The following is a 24,844-nucleotide window of genomic DNA, read 5'->3' as shown; positions in this document are numbered from 1 at the left end:
AAAGAAGGGGAAAGAATTTGTGAGATGCTGACAAAACATTTCAAAGCTGTGCTTTTGTATCACTTTTATTTATTTCTGGATTTTATTTGCTAGAATTTTTTTTTTAATTTTACTGAAGTGTAGTTGATTTACAATCAAAGTTTTAGTTTTAAAAATAGCCAAATGTGAAGAAACAGCCAAAAGCCTGGGAACTGAAGGTGGAAATAGACCAGGGTCTACACCTGCCCTTCAGTCACTGGAAACCAAAGGCCACGTGCATTGCCCTCGTGGGCTCCAGGGGAGATGAGGCCATCACGCACAATAGAGCTCTCAAGATTTCCAAAGCTTCAGTCCTTCCGCTTAAACACAGTAAGTCCCCTACACATGAACCTTCAAGATGCAAACTTTCAAAGATGCAAATATGGGTCCCCACGTCCAATTATGTAAGTTAGCTCAGCTGTCTGGTATACCTGTTAAGGGCATGCGTCCTCTAGAATCGTGCTTTGTGTACTTTACTGTAGAGTACTGTGTAGCCTGGGCTTCCCAAGCAGCTCAGTGGTAAAGAATCCGCCTGCCAACGCAGGAGATGCAGGTTCGATCCCTGGGTGGGGAAGATTCCCTGGAAAAGGAAATGGCAACCCTCTCTAGTATTCTTGCCTGGGAAATCTCGTGGACAGAGGAGCCTGGTGATACAGTCCATGGGGCTGCGAAGAGTCAGACGTGACTTAGTAACTTAACAACAGCGTCGACTACAGTAGCACTGTAACTTTATGTCAAGCCTAGGATGTCCAGAAGCAAGTGTAAAAGCAGCAGTGATTTAGCTGGTTCTACTGTACTTTTCAAGGTACCATATTGTAAGATCAAAAATGTTTTTTTGTGTTTGTTTTTAATGTATTATTTGTGTGAAAAGTAGTATCAATCTATTACAGTACAGTACTATATAGCAGATTGTGTTACGTGGGTCCCTAGGCTAACTTTGTCAGACTTAATGAACACACTCCCCGAACACAACACGTTCGAATGTAGGGGATTTATTGTAACTACTGTAGGGCCCAAGCCCGCCGTCACTAACTTCCCGGCTCACAAGGCTTCCACAGTGATGCCAGCCACTTGGGACCTGAGCCTGCCATGTTCCCCCCAGTGAAGCTTACCTCATTTGCACCAGATCATTTGATTAACTAACCATCTGCTGTTCATTGAAAACCTGTGCTTTCTAACTGGAATGATCCAGAAATCATGTCCAACCGTGATCCAAAAGCTGGGCCTTTAACCCCAGCAGAAAGGGAGGTTTTGAAGGAGGAAATCGAGCTTTACCCAGTTCACATCATAGCGTGAGCACTCACTGTAAATCTTCTCATTCTAAGTGGGTGTAAATAGGAACAGTCAAGCTTCTCTGCTCCATCAGAAGAAGGAGCAAGGAGGTTCACCTTGAAGCTACTGGGAAGGCAGGTCTGGAAGGAGCAGGACTGGGCAAGGGGGTTCATAGTTTGGGTGCACCCCAATATCCCTATCAGGTGGAGTCACGTTGCTTTTTCCCTCCAAACACATTTCCAACTGGCTTTTCTAATCACAAGCTCTGAGACTGAGGAAACCTTGCAGCTGGGAGGGCAGGCTCCAGAACCAATATTCGAGTTGAAGTTAAACGCATGTTAGACTATATGGCCTCAAAGGAAAACACTGTGTGATATTTACACCCTCATCATTCTCTAGGGCCCTCAATTTCTAATTTCCTCTCCCCAAATTCTATAAACACAAAGAGAAAAACCATGAAGAACCCCTTTCCAGTTACAGATCACCAAGAGGGGGGATGAGAGGAGACACAACTTTATATCAACCAGGCTGTGTCTACAAGAGGCAGAGACAATGGGCATTTGTACTAATCTCTAAATGGTAGGGGCGGGGAGGATACATAGCAACTGGGCAGCCCCAGACCGGCTCAGCCTTCCAGCCACGTGATGGGAAAAACTATAAGCAAACCAATTCTGGGGTTCAGAGGGACTGCTATAGTAAGAAAACATTTTTTTAAAAGGAATAGTAACCGCTTTTCTGAATGGTGTTCTGGAGATAGTCTATTCCCTCATAGCTCAGTTGGTAAATCATCTGCCTGCAGTGCAGGAGACCCAAGTTCGATTCCTGGGTCTAAGTGGGTAGAAGATCCCCTGGAGAAGGAAATGGCAACCCACTCCAGTATTCTTGCCTGGAGAATCCCATGGACGGAGGAGCCTTGCAGGCCACAGTCCATGGGATCGCAAGAGTCGGACGCGACTTAATGACTAAACCGCCACCACTATACTCATAACGTTGTTGTTGTTGTTGTTTAGTCACTAAGTCGTATTTGACTCTTTGTGACCCCATGGACTGTAGTCTGCAGGCTCCTCTGTCCATGGAATTTCCCAGACAAGAATACTGCAGTGGATTGCCATTTCCTCCTCCAGAGGATCTTCCCGACCCAGGGATCGAACCCCTGTCTCCTGCATTGGCAGGTGGATTCTTTACCATTGAGCCACCAGGGAAGCCCGGTATTCATAAAATATCCGGACCATATTTCATCCTATCTCACTTATCTTGGGCTTGAAATGTCTTTCCTCCACCTTTCCACCTGAGAGAATCCGCAAACACCTGATGCTTGAAAACGTGGTGAGGACTACTTACCGAAACACAATTCCTGCTATGAAGTAGAAAAGCCCGAGTGAATCCATGACATTCCACAGGTCAGTAAAGTAATTCACGCCGTTCACGTACCACTGCAGAGCAGAGAGGGACAGAAAGGATGCAACAGCTGGAACATCAACTGCATCCAGGTTTATTTGTCCTCACATATTTCTCTCCAGATCCATTTTGAGTCTGTGACGTACCAAATACGCCCTACAACTGCTCCCTGCGATTCCCAGGGGATTGGAAAGTAAGGTCGCATGCTTGTTGTTCTGTTGTTCATATGTTGCTAACAAAGTCAAGGAAAAAAAAGACACATGGATCCTTACTGTTCTTTAAAGAGGAACCTGCAGAGCCTGTGTGGGCCAAGTTGGAACCCTCCCCCAACCGCCATGTACAGTGGTGTAGGCTGTGCGCTGGACAACTCTTCAAGGGTGTTACCCATACCACTGTCATCACAGATTTGTGTGTTTACTATAAATATTTTCTGACACATGACAATAAAACATCTTGAAAAAAGGAACGTTTTTTTAGAAGTTTTAAAAACCCTTTTTTGGCACGCAGGTGCTATACATGGCACCTAAGAGGACAGATGTGGTCACAGAAATGACTGACAGGAATGATGTGTCTCAGGGATCTTTTTGTCATTATGTGTATATATCAGTCATGATTTCTCAGAAGAAAGCATGTCAGGAACACACTTAAAGAGGGATAAGATTATCCATTAGAAGAGGCTGCATCAGGACAGCCTCTCTGCCAATCCATGCACTAGATTTGGGTGATTCCAGGGAGGTCATGTCACCTGTCATTTGCTCATCCATTCAGAACATATTTACTGAGAGTCCACAGCATTGCAAATATCTGTGCTGGACTCCTGAGACACAAAGTCATCAGACTGGGTGCATTGTGGACTCTCAAGGAATCCACTGGCCCATGGGAAAGATAAATGTTAAACATGTTTAAAATGAAACGTGATAAGAGTTAGAGGGGAGGTAAGACCAAAGCTCCCAGTGAGCTCAGATAAGGAAACTATGTACCTGCCTTACTCAAGGAAGAAAAAAATAACAACAAAGATGCATCATCAAAGGAACATGGCACTTTTCAAATCTACTACATGGACTCACCACCATGGGCCACCCGCTATCCAGATATCTCCTTTCCTATTCTGCACCTGAAACCAAGGCCTAAGAAAAAGAAGCAAAGGAACTCGCCCAAAGACAGAAAGGCAGCAAGTGGTGGGTCTGGGGGTTCTGAAATCTGGTTTCCTCTCTCCAGCATCACCCCACTTCTTTACACTCCACGGGGATCCCCCAGTCTTAGACATGGAAGAGATTCAAGAGACAGCATCAGTTTCTCAAGAAGCCCTTCTCTTCACTCGTTGATAAATGCAAATGGCAACTTTTGTGGACAAGGGGGTGAGAGCATTATGAAATCAAGCACCAAGAAAGTATTACAGTCCCCCAGGTGCACTGGGGGAGGGGCAGTTAGGGAGTTTGGGATGGACAGGTACACACTGCTATATTTAAAATGGATAACCAACAAGGGCCTACCACATGGCACATGGAACTCTGCTCAGTGCTGTGTGGCAGCCTGGATGGGAGGGGGTTTGGGTGAGAATGGATTCATGGAACAGTCCCTTCACTGTTCAGCTGAAACTATCATGACATTATTCGTTGGCTGTGTGAGTGTGTGCTCAGTCACTTCAGTCGTGTCTGACTCTGCGGCCTCATGGACTGTAGCCCGCCAGGCTCCTCTGTCCCAGGGATTCTCCAGGCAAGAATAGTGGAGTGGGTTGCCCTCTCTTCTCCAAAGGATCTTCCCAACCCAGGGATTGAACCTGGGTCTCCTGCATCTCCTGCATTTGGCTGGTGGGTTCTTTACCACTGAGCCACCGGGGAAGCCCTTAATTGGCTATACCCCAATACAAAATAAAAACTTTAATTAAAAAAAAACACTAAAAAAATCCCCCAGATGTAAGCAGCCTGATCTGACCCTGTTCCCCGGTGGAGTGGCAGATCTCGTGGGCTCAGATCTCTAACAGTCCATTGGGTGACCCCAGTGACGTGGATCACCACCCACCCAGGGGTGATGAGGGTGATTGGGACAGGCTCTACCTGCCACCTACTTCCCTCTCTGAGACCTTGGCCTGCGAGGCAGGTAGGCACAGGGCAATAGGACAGCGCCAGCCTGGCTCAGCCTCTGAACTCGTGATGGGAGGAACAGTAAGTAGATCAATTCTGCGGCTGGGAGACACTGTTACAGTAAGAAGACATTTTTAAAAAGGAACAGCAGTCTCTTTTCTGAATGGAATGCCAGGGTCAGGCTACATTCATAAAATACCATATTTCACGATCTTTCTCAGGACTGGGGGATTCAAGGGCCTGAAGAATGAGTGTGCTCTCCATGAAGGGATGCTGGGACTTGCCTCATTTTAAATAAACATTCACAGACTGCTTAATAGACCTAAGAGCTATTTAGCAACTAACTCTGTTTGCACTTATTGATTGCCTTGGTTAAAAATTCCACTTAACAGAGCAACCTCTGCCACCACCATCCCCCCACGGGCAAGAGGACCCAGACAGACACTGAGGAGCATGCGTTTGACACCCAGACACGATCTGAAACAGGTAACATCCCGCCTGGTTTTGATTTTTGCTAACAAGTGTGAATTGGGTTAATTAAGACAGTACCAGGCTGGCAGAACTGATGGTTTGAGGAAACCAACCGCATGGAGGATTCCAAAGGCCTGAGACTGCAGACCCGAGGGGAAACACCGACCTCTAGTGTCAGAGTCCTGAAATGACAAGAATCTGCAAGGCTGGCTGGCAACGCAGACTGGCTCACAGACCACACAATGAGAGCGGCTCTCGGATGGCAGGGCTGGCCTGGGCCCCACACTCCTGACCCTAAGCATGTCCTTCACCATCGCCTTAATGCGCAAAGGTTGCTGAATTCAAACTCCCCCTTCAAGAAGAACTTTTACAGGATGAACCTAGAGCCTGTTACACAGAATGAAGTGAGTCAGAAAGATAAAAACAAGTATCATATATTAATGCATATATATATATGCCTTTCCTGATGGCTCAGTAGTAAAAGAATCTGCCTGCAACGAAGGAGACGCAGAGATACGAGTTCAATCCCAGGGTCAGGAAGATCCCCTGGAGGAGGAAATGTCAACCCACTCCAGTATTCTTGCCTGGAGAATACCATGGACAGAGGAGCCTGGCAGGCTAAAGTCCATGGGGTCGCAGAGTCAGACATGACATGACTGAACATGCACGCGTACAGTGCATATATATGGAATGTAGAGATATGATACTGATGAATCTAACTGCAGGACAGGAATGGAGGCTCAGACATAGAGAACAGACTTGTGGACACAGCTGGGGGAGGATGGGGGTACAAACTGAGAGGGTAGCGTTGACATGGGTACACCGCCATGCGTAAGACAGATTGCTAGTGGGGAGCTGCCGTGTAACACAGGGAGGTCAGCTCGGTGCTCTGTGATGACCCAGAGGGGTGGGACGGGCAGGTAGAAGGGAAGCTTGAAAGGGAGGGGATGTGTTTATACTGACAGCTGATTCACGTCATTGTACAGCAGAAACCAACACAACGTTGGAAAGCAATTATCCTCCGATTAAAAACAAATTTAAAAGAATAACTTTTTACAGAGAAAGAGAGGACAAACTTGGACAGAGCTACACGTGGTCAAGTATCACCCATTTGGAAGGCAGGACAGCCGGGACCCAGTCGGACGCTGTGGGCGTCACATCAAGCCTGGGGAGTAACTGGGCAGCACACCAGCCCACCGTCTGCTCCCACGCAGAGTCCCCGCTGTGTCTCTCCTGAGCAGCCCTTCACACCTCCACCTGCCCAGAGCCCCTCTCCAAGCTAAACGCACCTGTCCTGAGGCTCCTTCCTGCATGACCCGAATCAGTGACGGACAGCTGACACGCATCCGAATCTGAAGGGACACGCTTGTGCTGAGAGGACTGAGAATTTCACTCTCTTGGGTCCTCTCCGCCAACCTCCCCATCAACTCAAAACTCGCTCATTCTACACTACCTGCCATGCTCACCTCCTCTCCTTGAAAACTCTTGCAAATGACCCTGACGGCCATCTCTAACTGGTAAAAAGTCTATGAAGACAGAGATGTTTGCCTGCTTGTTTCATCCCTGGGGTCTAAACACTGCCTGGCACCTGGTAGGTGCTCAAGAAATATCTGTTCAAAGAAGGAGGGTGTGGATGAAGTGTGTTGGCCTGAGCCAGGATGACTCTCCCTGCGTCCTCCATTCAGGCCCAGCTCTGCCCCCAGAGCAGCCCAAGAGAAGCCCTCTCTCTGGACCTGATGCTCCTTTAGGTGCCTGGAGGATACAGATGACCTTGGGACTCACATCGCAGGCTCCATGATGCAGCCAGGAGGCAGGGTCAGGAGTGGGACCATGGGAGAAATGTTGGGAGCGTGAGTAAGGGGCAGTCAAGAGCAGGAAAAGAACTCTTTATCAATTGTTCCACGAAGCAGCTGCCAACAGCACCCACTGCCCAAAAAGGTACCCCTGAGCCCTTCCTGCAAGCTTCCTCCCCAATGCCCGGCTCTGGCCTTAGGGCTTCCCACTTATTCTTGGTCACAGCACAGCTCTGGGGTTCAGTCAGGAAGACCCTGCCTTGTCAATTCATTTTTTAAAAAGATACACACACTTGTCGGAAACACAGTAGCACTGGCCCCTGTGCTAGTCCCCGGGGATCAAATGTGACTAAGAAACAAATGTCCAAATGAAGTCATTTCCCTGCCACCCACTTCTCATCAGGAGCAGAGTTTGGGCGAGGAGCTGGAACTCCCCAGCAGAGTTGATGTGGATGAGATGGGTGAGGTTGCCTCACAAGGCACCCAATCCTGTTGTTCCTCTCTGGGACTTCCTGTGACGATCATTTCACAGTTCTATGTAAGTTAAGTCATTATACTACATACCTTGAAAGGATACAGCGCTGTATGTCAATAACATCTCAATAAAACTGAAAAAAAATTACCGCTTACAGTAGGAAAGATGCCCATTTATGGATGGGAAACCAGAAGATCAAAGAAATTCAGTTACTATCATGCTATTGAGAGTCCCTTGGACTGCATGGAGATCCAACCAGTTCATCCTAAAGGAAATCAACCCCGAATTGGAAGCTGAAACTCCAGTACTTTGGCCACCTGATGCAAAGAGCTGACTCATTGGAAAAGACCTTGATGCTGAGAAAGATTAAGGGCAAGAGGAGAAGAGGACGACAGAGGATGAGATGGTTGGATGGTATCACCGATTCAATGGACATGAGTTTGAGCAAACTCTGGGACATAGTGAAGGACAAGGAAGCCTGGCGTGCTGCAGTCCATGGGGTCACAAAGAATCAGACACAACTGAGCAACTGAACAACAACCATGCTGCTTGCAATTCCTGCTGGTTTTTTCTTTCTCTCTCCCTCTCCACTTCTTTGGGCTCATGACTTATTTCCCTGCTGGGCATCCCCCATCCGCAGAGGACAAGAGGTCTGCTAGCCTCCAAGATGGTGTGAGACTCAGGGCTTTCCCCCTGCAGCCAGACAAAGCCCCCCAGACTCGCCCTTTCATCCTCTTTCTCTGCAGTAGCTAAGCTTTCTCTTTGATGTGGCTTTGAAAGGCAGTCAACCACACCCGGGAGCAGAGCAAAGGGAGGGAGGCAGGGCCCCAGCCCGCGACCCCACTGGTCTAGGAGGAAGCATGTGTGACCCTGGGCAGCGCCAACTCCCATGACAACACAACTCAAGAGGTCCTAGTTTAACTTGGTTAACTCTCACAATGGCCCATTTCTGTTTTAATTGTTGACTCTCCTTCCATCTTTCTCTGATTCTCTCAAGCAGGTATTTTCCTATGCTGGCTGCTGATATGTAGTTAAGTCCAAAGAGAGAGAGAGAGAGAGAACTAGCAAGTAAAGACAGCACTTATAGACTGCATGGAAGGAGCTGTGGGTTGAACCATGTCCCCTCCAAATTGATACTTCCAAGGAAGACCCCCGGCGCCTTGTTTGGACGTAGAGTCCTTGCAGGTGTGGATTAGTTAAAATGAGGTCATACTGGAGCAGGACGGGCCCCTGACCCAATGACTAGCGTCCTCGTGACAAAGGGAGACTGGGACAGACACGCACACAGGGAGAAGGTGGTGTGAGTGTGAGCACAGGGATCAAACAACGCCTCTATGGCCAAGGAACAGCAAAGATGGCCAGTAAGTCTCCAGGAATGAGTCAGGGGCCTCAGACAGGTTCTCCCTCACGTTCTCAGAAGGAACCAACCCTGCCCACAACCTGATCTCAGACTTCTGACCCTCAGATCAATGAGATGATGAACTTGTGTTGTCTCAGCACAGCCCTAGCTGTCTCATCATCGCAGCCCTAGCCCTCATGGACTCATACAGAAGGGCCCTGGACTGAACGTGACCTCTTGAGCCAGTGCTGGGGCTCCCGTGAGGCTGATCTGAAACCATAGAAGCCTTTTGCACATCAGCAGAACCAGGACCTGGGGAGACCTGCTGGTAGACCACAGGCCTGATAATCTCACTATGCTCAACACACCTCTGCCTGTACCCCATCTCCAGTCCACACCTGCAACTCCCACCTACTGGACAAGCAAAGGCAGATCCCCGACATTGGTGCCAGGACTTCTGCCATCCCTTGTGCCCATGGCAGATGCTGCTAATTCATTAAGACGCTCTCCTGCTGAAAACAGAGCCTCAGAGTCTTTCTCAACCTAGGGACCCTAGAAGCCACCGAAAGGCATCTATTAGAGTTGGCATGATAGTTGAAACCAATTTAGGATTCCCATTCTAGGTAGTGACTCTGTGAGGTCAAGACCGGTATCCTTTGCTCCTCCAAACATCTTGTATCACTTGGCACAGCGCCTCATAACCTACAGGCACTAGGCCGTACTTGTTGAATGGATATGTTCTTGCATTTGGGCTCATATGGGACGAGAGTGACAGCAAGAGCAATTCTCATACACTTTGCAAATTACCATTTTAAAAGGATTTTCTGGATGACTTTTTATGACGGTTTAGGGACAGCACTGACCTTCACCATCAACATTTATTTATTCAACAACTATTAACTGAGCACTGCTACACGCCCAGCCTGGCCCAAGTTTGGATTCAAGAGTGGGAAGGCAAAAACCACTACAATATTGTAAAGTAATTAGCCTCCAACTAATAAAAATAAATGAAAAAAAATAATAAAATCACTTTCCATTGGGGGAAAAAAAAAAAGAGTGGGAAGGGGATGTTGAACAATGCAGATCCCAAGAAACTACAGAAAAGCACCATGAATAATTGACACGAACTCCCTGAAATTCACAAGGATGAATATGAATTCCCAACACTGTCAATCTGACATACTGAGCATCGAGATGCTCTTAAATGGAAAGTCCTTCCAATCCCCCTGCCACTCATGGCGCTGCCTCCCCCTGTGATGGTACAGACAGGACCACAAGTAGCTCCTAAACCCTAAACACAGGAGTGGGTTTAGAGGCCAAGATCAACCTGCTCTTTGAACACATTTCTGATCCCAAGTAATTCATCTCCATTAACATTAATTACAGGGCAAAGCATGGGCTTGGGGCTAAGAGATCTCATGGAAGTGTGTCTTCATGTTCATGGGTGATCACCTAATGAGAACATTTGTTTGGGGGAAACAGTGACTTTGGAACTTCAGGAGCAACTTCTGATCCTCCGTGGCATTAGGAAGACACCACCCAGTGAGGAAAGGAGGAGGCGCCCACATGAGGGCTGACCTACCTGTCTCACTTCATCACAGAACAGGACAAAGACAAGCGCGTAGAGGACCAGCTCCGGGGCGTGGGGCACAGAGTGGAAATCCATGAGCAGCACGTAGGCGAAGAGCAGGAGGAAGGCGATGTAGAAGACCACGTTCCAGGAGAAGACCACGAACGGGGAGGTGAAGAAGGCCACGTAGTACCACAGGAGCTTCCTGGGCTTGTCCAGGGGCTTCTTCCTGGACCGAGAGGGGACAGCCCTGTCACCGTCCCAGCCAACGGCGCTGTGTGGGCTTCATCTCTCCTTCTGAACACAGAGGAACACAGACCCACAGCCGGGCCGGGGCCAGGCAGCCAGAATTCAGCCTTGGCATTTCTCAGTTACCAGATCTAAATTCTGCCTCGGATATAAGGACATGACCCCACTTCTACCTGTTTCAAACCCAGAGAAAATCCACGGAGATCCCAGACCTAATGTGTGCAGGCACTAGAGTGGACGTCATCAATTCCTGGCCTTACAATGCTTTCTTTACATGAGAGCACACAGAGAGAGAGATGTGCACAGACATAGACACTTGTACACACATAGATGCTTGTACACACACAGAGGAATGTACACACACATAAGCATGTACACACTGATGCTCGTACACCCACAGCTGAATGTACACATAGATGCTTATACACATACAAGACACTTATACACACACAGGTGCTTGTACACACATAAGTACATGCACACATACAGACACTGGTACACACATGCTTGTACACACACAAGTACATCTACACACAGATGTAAGTACACACAGAGAGATGCTTGTACACACACAGATGTTTGTACACATATAAGTACATCTACACACACAGATATCTGTATACACACAGATGCTTATACACCCACAGGTGCATATACACACACACAGATGCTGTACACACACAAGTACATCTACACACTCAGATATATGTATAAACACAGACATTTATACACTCACAGGTGTGTGTACACACACATGCATGTGCACACACACGTATGCTTGTACACACACAAGTACGTCTACACACAGAGATGCATATACATACACAGAGGTGCTTGTACACACACAGATGCATGTACACACACAGGTGCTCACACATTCACAGATGCATGTATACACACACACACTATTGTGTGGCTTGGTTTCATACCTAAATGATACAAAGCCACAGCCAACCAAGGGTATAATAAACAGACAGAGGATAATCTTCCAGTTCTTGGTGTCTCGGGAAATCTCTCCATACCACTGCTTGGAAAGAAAATTCTAGAGGAAACAGACAAAGGAACAGGTCCTTATCAGTGCGATGACTTGCCAGATGGTGTGCGACCTTTCTTCCCAGCCCTCAAATCTCCCCTCACTCTCTGAATTGAGATCCTTATTCTTTTCTATTGGTTACCTGGATTCTAAGGGGCTATGATTCAACCACTGAAACCTGCTTGATGTTCAGTCCTGTCCTATGTTGAGTTCTGTGGACTTTAAAATAGAGGCTGTATGAGTCCAAATTCACTAAACCTATGAACCTTAACCAACTGTAATTCTTATTGTGTAATCTTCCTCAGTAAAACAGTATGATGTCGACCTGGACGCATTCTGTGAAGATGAAATGTGATTGCATGTACAAGGAGTGTGTAGAGGAGTGTCAGTCTGTCCTCTTCCCTACCTTCCTCCCTTTCCTCCAGCTGGGACGGTGGGTGAAACATCTCCCCTCCCAAACCTGAGACAGGAGACGCAAATTGCTGTGAGTATAATTCAAGGCAGGAAGCATCTACAGTGGCTGAACCCACTTCATACTAAATTCTCTGCTGCCATCACTACTGATAATGGCTGTAACAGTAACTGCTACCATAAAGGGCTGGCTCCACTCACATACTGTCGCATTAAATCCTCATAGCAACCCTTTCTTTACCCCCTACTCTGCCCATTTTACAGATAAGGAAACTAAGGCTCAGAGAGGTTGTGTAACCTGGCCCATCCCTACACCAAGCTAGAGGTACACTGGATCCAGAGCCCCAGCTGATGGGAAAGGCCCATTTCTAGGCATGCTGTTTGGTGACGGTGTGCTGCTTACCTGGACCCCGGGCTGGGCAATGAAATGCTGGTCGGTTGCCTCCACCGCCAGCTCCAGACAGCTGCTTCCGCCCCAGGCTTCACAGGAGTAGACCAGGAGTTGTTCCGCCAAGTCCTCGTCGTTGCTGTAACACTCCGTGAACAGCTCTAAGCAACAGCATCCCCAGAGAGAGGGAAGAGGGAGGCAGGGCTGACCAATACACAGAACTTTCTCACCCTGCCCCTTTCCCAAGTCAAGCCCTTACTTCCACAAAATCCCGGCTGTGACTATCCTGGCTTATAGAAGGCAGAGAGAAGGCCAACACAAGAGAATTCCCTACGGAGCAAGTAATGTGCACCCCACGCCCATTACAGCACCTCCTGGTGGCAGGTGGCAGAAATGCCCATTGAGTTGCAGTGAACCCAGGGAGTTTTGGCGGGGCTCAGCCAGTGGGGAGAGGATTCAAACCCTCAGCCATCTCATTTACCTTCTGCGCTTTCTTGGTGAGGGTCTTTGCAGTTAAGGCACAGTGCCAAAAAAAAAAAAGCCAAAATGATGTAATAAAAAACACTGACCAGTTGCATTGAGGATGTGCTCATATTTTGACACATAAGCTCATATTTTGTGCTCTTGTGACAAAGAGATTGGTGTGCTGATCCTCAGAGGAACTATTTTAAAAGTCAAAATGTTAGCAGTCATAGACTAGCTAAGTCAATCCAAAATCAACACGATATCTTCAAATTTTAAATATATTAGAAGAAAAAAAATCAGATACTTTTTTTTTTCCAACATAGAGAAACTCAACTCATGAGAATTTCTTCATTAGATAAGACAACAGATAAACATGTCTGGAAACTTAAAACTCCCAAGTGGAAAAAAAAAAAATAGAACTGGCGTAACATTCTGTGTTGCTGGGAGGCAACTTGGTCCTGGATTTCTCATACCACATGATCCAGGACTTCTGAGCAGGGGCACTGATAAGCTTTGTTCAAGGGCAGGTGAGTAGCAAACAGAGGACAGATGTTCCGGGAGCATCAGACTCAGCAAGGCCTCTGCCCTCTTCTGTTCCAGGTGATGAGAAACCTCCTCCTGGAGGGCAGCTGGGCAGCTCGCCTGTCATCTCTTATTATAGAGGCCGAGTCTCCTGATTTAGGGGAGCTGTGGGGCTGTCAACACCAGTTCTTATTCACATCACCCCGTGGGGAATCAAGGCACGAGGAACAACCCTGGATGCTGTTCTGAATGTTGCCTTTCCCATTAGTAACAAACTCTGTGTCCCCTAACTAGGGCTCTGGGGTCTTCCCTAGGTATGGGTATGGGAGACTGGCAGGCTAACCTGTTAGCTCACACGTCAGATAAAACCTCAGACCTGTCACGGCTTCTGAATAGCAACACTCCAAGGCTCCCCTACGGTGCTGAGTTACTTAGACTTGACCTGCATATGGCTCTGGGAGGCTGTGGAGAGAGGAAGCCCCCATTTTTCCCCACCTTCAACCTTAGGAAAGTCAGTAACTGCCCCCTAGCGTGACTGTGCCAGCCCCGGGTCCCATTCCCGGAGACTTACCCACTGCTCGGGTCTCGTACTCATTTGCCAGCTCCTCCGACTCCCCTGCAGCGTTGATGTCGTTCTTCACCTTAGCCAGAGTCTTCAGAAGTTTGCTGGCCCCCAGGGCAGCCAGTGTACAGCCCCTGGTCTTTCAGAGAGGTGAGCATGCTGCAGTTAATTCTAAATCCCTTGTGGTCAAGCCAACGTCAAAGTCAGACAAGGAAAAAAATTGTGGCAAAAGCAGGGAATGGATTCCCAGCAAGAGGTGCAGTGTGCACCGAGAGCCCTGAACCTGAACATACTCATAGTCTTGAGCACGAAATTAACATACAAAAAGACAGTATGAAGATCATTGCAGGACAAGCTGATAGTTCGATGGGGCAGTGGGAGGTCTGAAGACCCACCTCCACGGTGTAAGAGCTCAGGCGGGAAAGTGGCCAAGGACACAAAGATCTGACAATGAGTTAGTGAGACTGTGTGTGAATTAATATTTAGTACCTGATTGTAGGCTCTAAAAATGGAGAAGGTAACTGCTTTTCAACTGCTCATAAATCATTTATAAAAATCATTATGTATGGAATCACAGAGAAAAATATCAATCATTTCCCAGGGCAGATTTTGTACAGGCCCTACTTTCCTGTCTATAATGTGATAAAGCTAGAAATTAATTTTTAAACTAAACTTAAAAACCTCATCCTCTTGGAAAACAATCACACATCCACACACACCTAAGCAGTAAGTGCTTCCTGGATTGCCCACAAAGCCCAGGACTTTCCAGAGACCTCCCCTCCCAAACACACCTCTGTTCACATAAAAAGAAGCCACAACCATTTTCATTACATCAAACATTTCATTTCATTAGTGATGCTTTAAGATTAGGCTCCCCAGGTGGTGCAGTGGTAAAGAATCCGTCTGCCAATCCGGGAGATGCAAGAGACAGAGCTTCAAACCCTGGATCAAGAAGATCCCCTAAAGAAGGAAACAGCAACTAGCTCCAGTATACTTGCCTAGAAAATTCCAAGGACAGAGGAGCCTGGTGGGTTATACTCTCTGGGGTAGCAAATAGTCAGACACAACTGAGCATGGATGCACATGTGCACACGTGTGTGAGTTCTGAGAGGGTCAGAACAACCACAACAAAGCATATGTTTGCCAAGGGATTGGGCATTTACCTGCTCCCAAATGACTTTGGAGAGTTCCTTCTTGTTCTGAAGAATGGCCCAGATGAAGAGCGCTTGCAGGGGGTGCCGAGTAATGGGAGACACATCCTGGGAGGGGTTAGAGCAGGGAGTCAGCACTTACAACTGGAACATTACTTTAGCAGACACACTAGTATAAGAAGGAAAATGGGGTCAGGATGCCCTAGGGAGCACCCCGTGTTTGGAGGGCTCTGTAACTTGGTGCCTGAATCCATTTTCACAGAATAGGGATGAGCGTTTCATCTCCACAATGCACCAGGTGATATAATTTGACACAGAATCTTTGATCTATCATAAAAGGCAATGTACAAGTAGATGGAAAAGTATAAAGGGTGAAAAAATGTGCTGACAGCAATTTAAAAACTGAATGACAGCCGGAAGAGAAAGCAATTCCTTCTCACCATATAAATCTCCTTCTTATCTAGAAAAACGCTCAATCTAAATTCTGACTTTCTGATAGTTAAAGTTCAATTATCACAATGTAAAACTATATTTATTTCTTTGGAGTGTTTATTCAAAGTTTCAATTCCTAATGTTTCAGTTAGAATCCCAGCTTCATTTAGCCATCCATATCTTCCAAGGGAATCTTTTTCAGATAGAAAAACAACTCTATCTGTAGATTCCTTTTAATCTTTCCTACAAGTTTTACCAAGATACAAAATGTTTCTGGCACAGTTATGGATACTGTGGAGAGTTTCACTATAAATAGAAACAAACAGCTTTTAAAACACTTCCAGCTTCTTCAAACACCTAGCTCATTTAGATTTTTGCAACACACACATATATTAAAATTCTAGAACTATAAAAGATAATGACCTAGCTTGAGTTTTCCCAGAAGCAAAACGATTTGAGACAAGCATTTTATTTGAGAAGTGATTCCAAGAAAACCACTCGGAGGTTGAGGAAATGAAATTAGAAAAGAAAGGACCAACAGGGTTATCATAGTAAATAACCAGAAACTAATCCCACTAGCTGGGGCTTCCCTGGGGGCTCAGTGGGAATCTGCCTGCCAATGCAGGAGATGTGGGTTCAATCCCTGGGTCAGGAAGGTCCCCTGGAGAAGGAAATGGCAACCCACTACAGTATTCTTCCCTGGAGAATCCCATGGACAGAGGACCCTGGCGGGCTATAGTCCACGGGGCTGCAAAGAGTCGGACATGACCTAGCAACTCAACAACAGTCCCACTAGGCAACTCTAGGGGCCAGTGTAGGACACAGGCCTCAGAACTATCCCCTCTGAGCAGGAAAGTTGCTGGGGTATTTATACACCAACTTGACCCTCAATGGGCTCTGACTAGAGGAGGCCTTCAGCAAAGAGTTGCAGGTGCAGGAAACTGGCCCTGCCTGTCCTTTAAGTAGAAAATCTTGAAAGAATATAAGTGGTACATCCATAACATCCTCTCAAATGGAAACCAGGATTATCCTTTCGGAAAGATTCTCTTCCCTTTTCATTCACAAAGGAAAACTTGGCAATTCTCCAGTCTTTTGCATGGGTAGCACAGAACTATTTTAGGCAGATCACGTCCAAAAGGCTAAGGCACGAACAGGTTGCCATTTGTTTGCCCCTGTTCTCTGTTGCCTTCAGAAAGTGTATCACACCAACCTTTGCAATTAATAAACACTGCAATAACTAGTTGTAAATATAGCACAAAGAATAAAGCAAGAAAATGCACCACTTGCTATCTCAATAGGATTTGCTAGCTTAAATAAATGAAGTAGGACAAAAAAATTAGCAAAAAATTAGCAAATACATGATGGTGATGAGTAGGGAGTAGGAATCTAGAGAGGCAGAGAAATTTTTCTGAAGGAAGACTCAAGAGATCAGAGAATTCAGGCAGACAACCATCCCAGTACATACGTGGAGCTCTATGTCTATTTCATCTCTGCTATTCCTGTCTTCCTTCCGGAAGCCTCTTCGGAAGTTAGCAACCAGTTTCCAGACAAATGTGAGGAGGGCATCATTATAGGAATTCTTGGCAATCTGCAGGTTTCGATACACCAGGGAGCTGAAGTGATTGGAGAAGAGCTCTGTGAGGACGTCGTTGGTGAGGAACTTCCGCAGGTTCAACCCATTCTCCAGAAAGAGGCGGACAAACTTGGGTCTGTCCTTTATAAGAGCTGTAAACATCACTTCCTGAAGGTCAGCAGACTACGGAGAAAGAGCAGAGAGAGAACGCACAGCCTAAACCCAATTAAAGCAGCAAGGCATTTTCTTTCTCAGCTTACATCGCACTTTCAACCACAAAGCAATAGGATCATCAGCTTTTCCTTCAGCTCTGCTTCGGGAATAAAATTTATCTTTTCAGTTGTAACATAATGTTGGGTTTTAGCTCAAGCGTTGAGGCAGGAGAAGGAAGCAGCATGGTGGGATCTGAAATCAGCCAGACGTGGGCTTGGATGGGACTTGGCCTTATGCAATTGTAAAGTGGAGATAACGACACCATGTAGGGATGACATTGATCAAGAATTGATCCCAATGTCTGGTATAGAGGAAGCACTGGCTCTGTCACGGGGCAGGGAACTTGCCATCCAGTTCACACCATTTCTCTGAGGTCTACAGTAGACACCATTATGAACCAACCACCAACCAACTCTTCCCTCTGTGCCGTGGGATCACCCTGCTGCCCTTCACATACCATGAGGCAAATGCCTGGCCATGTTAAAAAACCATGAGTTACTGGAACACCTGACAATGATACCCAGTTATTATTTCCCTTCATCTCTACACTCTGGGCTCCTGATAAGCCTTATCCCATAGAAGCTTATTGAAAATCTTAATAAAGAAAATTAATACATTCTTCAGGCACAAACCAGTGGTCTACAGGCCATACCACTGTTTCCCACTGTCCTCCTTAGTACTGGGCTGGCCAAAAGTTCATTTGGTGTTGCAAAACCTGAATGAATTTTTTGGCCAACCCAATATTTCTTACAGTTTGATTCAGCTGCCCACATTAACAGAAACTATGTATAAAATAGAAAACTGATAGGAATATACTGTATAACACAGGGAACTCAATGCACCATGGTGTCCTCAATGGGAAGGAAATCCAGCAGCAAGGGGACACATGTACATGTGCGGCTGATTCATTCTGCTATGCAATAGAAACTAACACAGAGTTGGACACGACTGAAGCGACTTAACAGCAGCAGCAGCAGAAACTAACACAACACCGTAAAGTGACTGTGTGTGTGTGTGAGTCGCTCAGCCGTGTCTGACTCTGCAACCCCATGGACTGCAGCCCACCAGCCTCCTCTGTCCATGGGATTCTCCAGGCAAGAATGCTGGAGTGGGTTGCCATTCCCTTCTCCAGAGGATCTTCCTGACCCAGGGATCAAACCCTGGTCTCCTGCATTGCAGGCAGATTCTTTACTGTCTGAGCTACAGGGAAGTCCTACAAAACCACTATAAAGTCCTATAAAGCAACTATACTGCAAAAAAAAATTAATTAATAAAAAAATTAGATGGTTCATAAAAATCCACAATTCCAGCATTACAATCCAGATGCCTCAGACAGTAAAGAATCCACCTGCAATGCAGGAGACCTGGGTTCAATCCCTGGGTCAGGAAGATCCCCTGGAACAAGGAATGGCAACCCACTCCAGTATTCTTGGCTGGACAATCCAAGGACAGAGGAGCCTGGCGGGCTACCTACAGTCCATGGGGTCGCAAAGAGTCAGACATGATGGAGCGACTAACACTCACAAGTAAACACCAGAAGATCTGACACCATGGAGAACCATCAGCTGGAGCCAGTGGGGGAGGCTCCAGGAGCCTGGGCGCTGCAGCGCCAAACCCCACACGTCTCCCTGCTGCCCACCCAGTCCACTCTCCGCACTTCATGTGTCTGAGACCTAGTTCAGGGGAATATCCCCGGCCAAGGGCAGCAATAGCAGTTTCTGTTTCTGATGTTGGTCTCAGGAGGATCACACGTTGCCTGCAGAGGGAACTGCCAAGGGGCCCTTGAGTCCCCACACTGTGGCTCCCAGTGGGACAGAGGCAGAAAGCGGTGGCTGCCCTGATGATCTGCACTGCTAACCAGCTCCCAGGTTAAGCCTGTGCAACCCCTGGTCTAGGGATCACTCACTGATAACCTCTGGAACACAGGGAAAGAGAACAGCTTTAAAGCCAGACACGCCTTTGTTTCCACATCTTGGTTTTACCTTACCTTATGTGCAACCTTGAATGAGACTGTGTCTCTGCATCTCATTTTTCTCATCTCTAAAATAGGTGTGTGTGGGAATGAAATGAGGTAACATGGGTCCAGATGCCTTTAGAGTTTCAAGTTCAGAACAGGCCCCCAAAATGCCATCAGAATGCTCCCCAGTGGTACCCATGGAGCCCTGGCTTATTAACCATCAAAATGAGATAATCCCTGGGATGGTTGGCATGAGGGCCAAGTGAACAAGCACAGTGAAACTGCTTTGTGCTGTATAAGAGGTTACACAAATACAACCATCATTCCAAAGATCTGTATTTATTTTTAAACAAAGACTTACATTGGACTTAACAGGTGCCTATGTCTTAAGCACTTTAGGAACATCTGATTGTATCAGTCCAATGAGGTAGGTACTGCTATTAATTACCATCTCCATTTTTAAATGAGCAGTGGTATGCTGGTAAATACTTTACAATCAACTCTCTAGAAGAAAATAAGCCCTGATTTGGGGCATTTGCCCATTACTATGGTGTAAATTTTCCCACCACAGCCAGTCTTCAGCTATCATGTGATATCACTGAATGTGCAATTGGGCCTCGACACAGACTACCAGGTACGGAGTTTCCAGCACACAGACACAACAGACATAACTTCCCGAAGCTAGATCATAGCAAATGTAGTAAAACAGTTAGAAAGGGATGAGTCTGATTAAGTATTGCCTTTGTTTTTAATAAAATTTATTTAGTTCTAAGTTTATATTATTTGATTTTTAATGACTATATTTAACAACTGACTCAAAAATCCCTACAAATTTTAGCAGTCAACTTTGTTTATTGCTAAAAACAATATGAGCTGACCCCAACTCACCACTGTACAAGGAAACGGAGGCATAGAAAGTTAAGTAACTTGCAGAGGTTAAGTCATGCAGAGGGGCTGGCTCCAGAGTCCATTCTCTCAACCATTAGACCCTTCATGCTAACTATCTTTATCTAAGTCAGTAAAATTAAATAGTTGATTCAATATGTGCCCAACTTTATGTTTATTTGTCCCATCTAACCTCACTTAAATAAGACAGTTCATACACATGGGTTCATTTATGAATCAATTAACTAAATCTACCTGCAATTCTACTTTCCCTCAACTAACTCAAGGCTTGCCATATGAGATAGGGCTCATTATGCTGCAAAAACCAAACAAAGATAGTGTTTGCTAAAGAAATGAATAATTTAAATGTCCATAAGCCATGACTTTATTTGTATTCTATCATTAAAATTGATCACGTTAGTATAAATGAATTCTTCATCTTTGATTATATGATGATAGGCCTAAAAGTGTTTTCTGAATCTGACTGGGAAGGATACAAAGTTATGAAATACACATGCCTTATACTGTTATACACATATAGAATGAAATTCTCACTGCCCACCAATGACTGAAGAGCTGAAACAAAGAAGCCCCTGCCATGTAGATCCAAGTATGACAGTTCATAATTTTTCCTATGAAACAGAATTCCTGAAGTGGATCTCAGTTTAGTTGTATACAAGAGGATGCTGCTGTAAAGCGTAGCCTTATGACTCTCATCAAATTCTAAGTGAGAGGGACTTCCCAAGTAGTCCAGTGGTTAAGATTCTGTGCTCCCAATGCAGGGGGCCTAAGTTCGATCCCTGGTCAGCGAACTAGATCCTGCAACTAAGAGTTCCCATGCTGAAACAAAAGATCCCACATACTGCAACTAAGACTCAGTGCCGCTGAATAAATGTAAAAAAATTAATTCTAAACGAGAAAACTCAGCTTACTGGAAAAAAATACAGATTTCCTGGACATACAACTTCCATACTAGAGGGAAAGGTTTGCCTGGGGGAGGCCCAATTTTCTATGATATTCATTGTATGTCTTCAATCAACTTGTTCTATTTGTCTCTTATGCATCTCACGTCTGATGATTTTCTCATTAGAATTTGGCTAGGAAGGTGGAGTATGGCACAAAATGAGTATTGCTGTCGAGCATATATTTCCCCCAAGAGGAAATCTTCACCTCTACACCCAGATGGAGAATTGCCTCTCATGGCATGGCTGAAAAGCTGTAAACTTTAGCTGATGTGGGTAGCTTGATGTTACCTTACATTATAGTATATTTAGTTTTATTATCTCTTTACAACCAACCTACGAAGTCAATGTTATTATCCCATACTACAGATGAAGAAGTGCTGGAGAAGACTCTTGAGAGTCCCTTGGACAGCAAGGAGATCAAACCAGTCTATCCTAAAGGAAATCAACCCTGAATATTCACTGGAAGGACTGATACTAAAGCTGAAGCTCCAATACTTTGGCCACCTGATATGAAGAGCCAACTCACTGGAAAAGACCCTGATGCGGGGAAAGATTGAAGGCAGGAGGAGAAGGGGGCGGCAGAGGATGAGATGGTTGGATGGCATCACTGACTCAATGGACATGAGTTTGAGCAAACTCTGGGAGAAAAGTGATGGACAGGGAAGCTTGGCGTGCTGCAGTCCATGACGTCGCCAAGAGTCGGAGACTACTTAGCGACTGAACAACAGCAAGATGAAGAAAGTGAGTCTTAGCAACACAGATGCACCAGACAGAACGTCCATTACAAGATTCAACATCAAAGGCCTTCTAAGAAATGGACTAGACCTGCCACTGGAATCACCAAGGATGGCTTCTTATTTACCTCCCATCGGCGGTCGTTGGTGAAAATCTCATCGTTGGCTATGTCCAGCTGGTTCCACTCCAGTAGGAGCTTAAGCTGCCCATTCCAGTTATCCTTATCTTGTTCATTGGTGCTAAAGGCTGTAAGAGGACGGGGAAAAGTCAACTTACCAAACACCCAGAAACAAGAATATCAGGACCATTCCACACGGTCAGTTATCAGAGCCATTTGTCAAAGGAGATTCTAAACATGTTCTCTCAGAGTCAGACACTCAGAGGGACTTCACTGGTGGTCCGGCGGTTAAGACTTTATCTTCCAGTGCAGGGGGTGTGGGTTCAATCCCTGGACAAGAAGCTAAGATTCTCACATGCTTTGCAGGCGAAAAACCAAAACATAAAAAGCAGAAGCAATATTATAACATATTCATTAAAGGTTTTTAAAAAATGGTCCAGATCCAAACAAAAAAAATTTTTTTAAAAAGGAATCAGACACTCAGAGCTGTCATTTCACTGACACTTTATTTTCACTGATTCTTATCCATATTTTCTATGTCCCAAAGTATATGATGAAGGTCATTTAAGGTGATAATATCTTTCCATTCCATATCTTAACAGTATAACTATGGTATATTGATATTTTCCTATAGATCCAGATTCCATAAATATTACATTTCCAGGGCCACATCTGACTTATACTATATCTAAATCTATGAAATAAAGAGCTATATTATAGCAATGTTCTACTTGTCTTTTCCAGAGCTACTATTTTCTGTATCTATGTATCTCTACAGATGTAGCCCCATTTCAATAAATATCTTTACAACCAAATTTCTGACAAGTATGACAAGAATGTTTCTAATAAATAGTTAATGCTTAAAACACACTTCTGAGGTGCCTTGCTCTGCTCTGCATACTTTACAGATATTAATCAGGTGGCTCAACTCCTCACGGTCTTTGTCAAGGATCTATTTACTTCAGGTAATTCCATCTGGATGGGATTCTCAGCAAGCAAAGTTCACACATGAGGATTTAAAACTGAGGTTCATTCACAAGCTTCAGGAGATGTGTTAGCCCCTGAAACTGAATGCAGAATTATGTGTGTGTGAAGTGTGTGGGCATATGTTTACATAGATGTGGAATACTAGGACAAAGGTCCATAGCTTATATCACATTCTCCCAGATGTCTGAGGCTCAGAAAAAGGTTTTAAACCACTATTAGAGACAATTCTTTGGAAAGCACTGTGATCATATTTAACCAATATTTTAATGACATAAAAATTCTTCTTCTATTAAATACATACATCCAAGGAGGTCTATAATAGTTATTCTAACTTTCAACCTATGATAATCAAAATTAAATGCAAGATTATATTTCCAGTAAAGCTGCTTAAAAAATAAATGCCAGCCATTAAAAGCCACAGAAAGTCACATTTCTAGAAGATTTATTTTTACTCACCTTTGTACAATGCATAGGAGATTGCATTGCTCACAATTTCATCCCCTGCTTCTTCCATTTTAATAACTGTTAGTAGGTGAGAACTTTCGAGAATTTCTTTGAGCTGGTAAGATTTAAAGAGCAGAATTGTCAGCCAACTGAGTTCAGGCCCAAGGAGTATAAATTTCTCTCTCTTTTGGTGGGGAAAGTCTTGTTCCATTTTTTTTTAAAGACCACCTATAAGAATGTTTCAGATTTCCTTCCCTCCTCTACAGTGCCCATACTCATAGCATCTAATTTCTAAATTGAAATAGTGAGTCCTTGACCATGATGAGCATAAAGCACTGCTTCTATAAGGGCACGTATATCAAAAAGAATCTATCAGAAAGCTGCAAGACACAATGACTGGGGTGAGTGTGAGTGTGTGTGTATGTGACACGTGGTAGGCGCTCAATCATTGAATGAGTGAATAAATCAGGAAAAGAACAGAAAAACCACAGAAATTGTCCAAGTGTAGTCCTAAGGGCTTAGACTATAGGAAAGAAAATTCAATGTGAATAAAAAGCCAAGACAACATGGTGATTGAATAAAGAGATGAGGGATTCTCTATATTTTCCTTTGTGATTCTCTGTAATGTTTAATTTTAAGACACTTTGTAAGATTCATGAGCTGGGGGAAGGACTTCCCTGGCAATCCAATGGTGGGATGCAGGTTCGATCCCTGGTCAGGGAGATAAGATCCCACATACCTCACAGCCAAAAACAAAACGAAACCAAAAAACATAAAGCAGAAGCTATATTATAACAAATTCAATAAAAGACTTTAAAAAAAAAAGCCTAGGGAGAGGCAGAGCCCCTCCGGATTCTAAGGTTTCAGGCCCACTTGGAGGGAGCTTGAAAATGAAGAGCTCCCTCTAGAGGAGGAAGCGAGTCTGGCTGTGGTTACACCGACTTCAAGGTGGTGGGTTTTCCCAGCAACATTTGGACATGAAGATCTGGAACTACAGAGTCTTGGCTGGGCAGAGAGGGAAGCCTCAGGTCAGGTTGAGGATGAAGATGTGAACTAAAAAGCGTCCTTGTGTATATTCAGAAAAGATGAAAACCCTAATTTGAAAAGATACACGCACTCCAGTGTTCATAGTAGCACTCCTTACAACAGCCAAGTCATAAGCAACCATCAACAGATAAACGGACAAAGAAGATGGGGTGAATACACACACACACACACACAGGAATATTAGTCATAAAAAAAGAATGAAATAATGCCATTTTCAGCAACATGGATGGACCTAGAGATTATCATACTAAGTGAAATAAGACAGAGGAAGACAAATAATATATCAC

General features: G+C 45.2%; 1 protein-coding gene and 1 long non-coding RNA gene across 2 annotated transcripts in view; one reads left to right on the top strand and one right to left on the bottom strand.

The window, feature by feature from the left end:
• The window catches only part of TRPM8 (transient receptor potential cation channel subfamily M member 8), an 89,188-nt gene that overhangs the window by 37,109 nt on the left and 27,235 nt on the right, over positions 1-24,844 (bottom strand). The window contains exons 9-17 of the mRNA XM_043877762.1: positions 23,523-23,625; positions 22,089-22,207; positions 17,099-17,389; positions 15,214-15,309; positions 14,060-14,189; positions 12,517-12,662; positions 11,599-11,711; positions 10,433-10,649; positions 2,632-2,723 (exon numbers count right to left, since the gene is read on the bottom strand). Coding sequence (XP_043733697.1) covers positions 2,632-2,723; positions 10,433-10,649; positions 11,599-11,711; positions 12,517-12,662; positions 14,060-14,189; positions 15,214-15,309; positions 17,099-17,389; positions 22,089-22,207; positions 23,523-23,625 — 1,307 coding nt within the window. The remainder of the gene's footprint in view (positions 1-2,631; positions 2,724-10,432; positions 10,650-11,598; positions 11,712-12,516; positions 12,663-14,059; positions 14,190-15,213; positions 15,310-17,098; positions 17,390-22,088; positions 22,208-23,522; positions 23,626-24,844) is intronic.
• LOC122677597 lies at positions 58-10,438 on the top strand. The gene is made up of 3 exons (XR_006335852.1): positions 58-348; positions 5,165-5,258; positions 8,512-10,438. It is a non-coding gene; the product is annotated as an uncharacterized LOC122677597 (long non-coding RNA).

The sequence above is a fragment of the Cervus elaphus genome, chromosome 20 (genome assembly GCF_910594005.1).
Source record: "Cervus elaphus chromosome 20, mCerEla1.1, whole genome shotgun sequence".
NCBI lineage: Eukaryota > Metazoa > Chordata > Mammalia > Artiodactyla > Cervidae > Cervus > Cervus elaphus.
The sequence above is the reverse complement of the archived record's forward strand: the minus strand, read 5'-3'. Positions and strand labels throughout refer to the sequence as shown.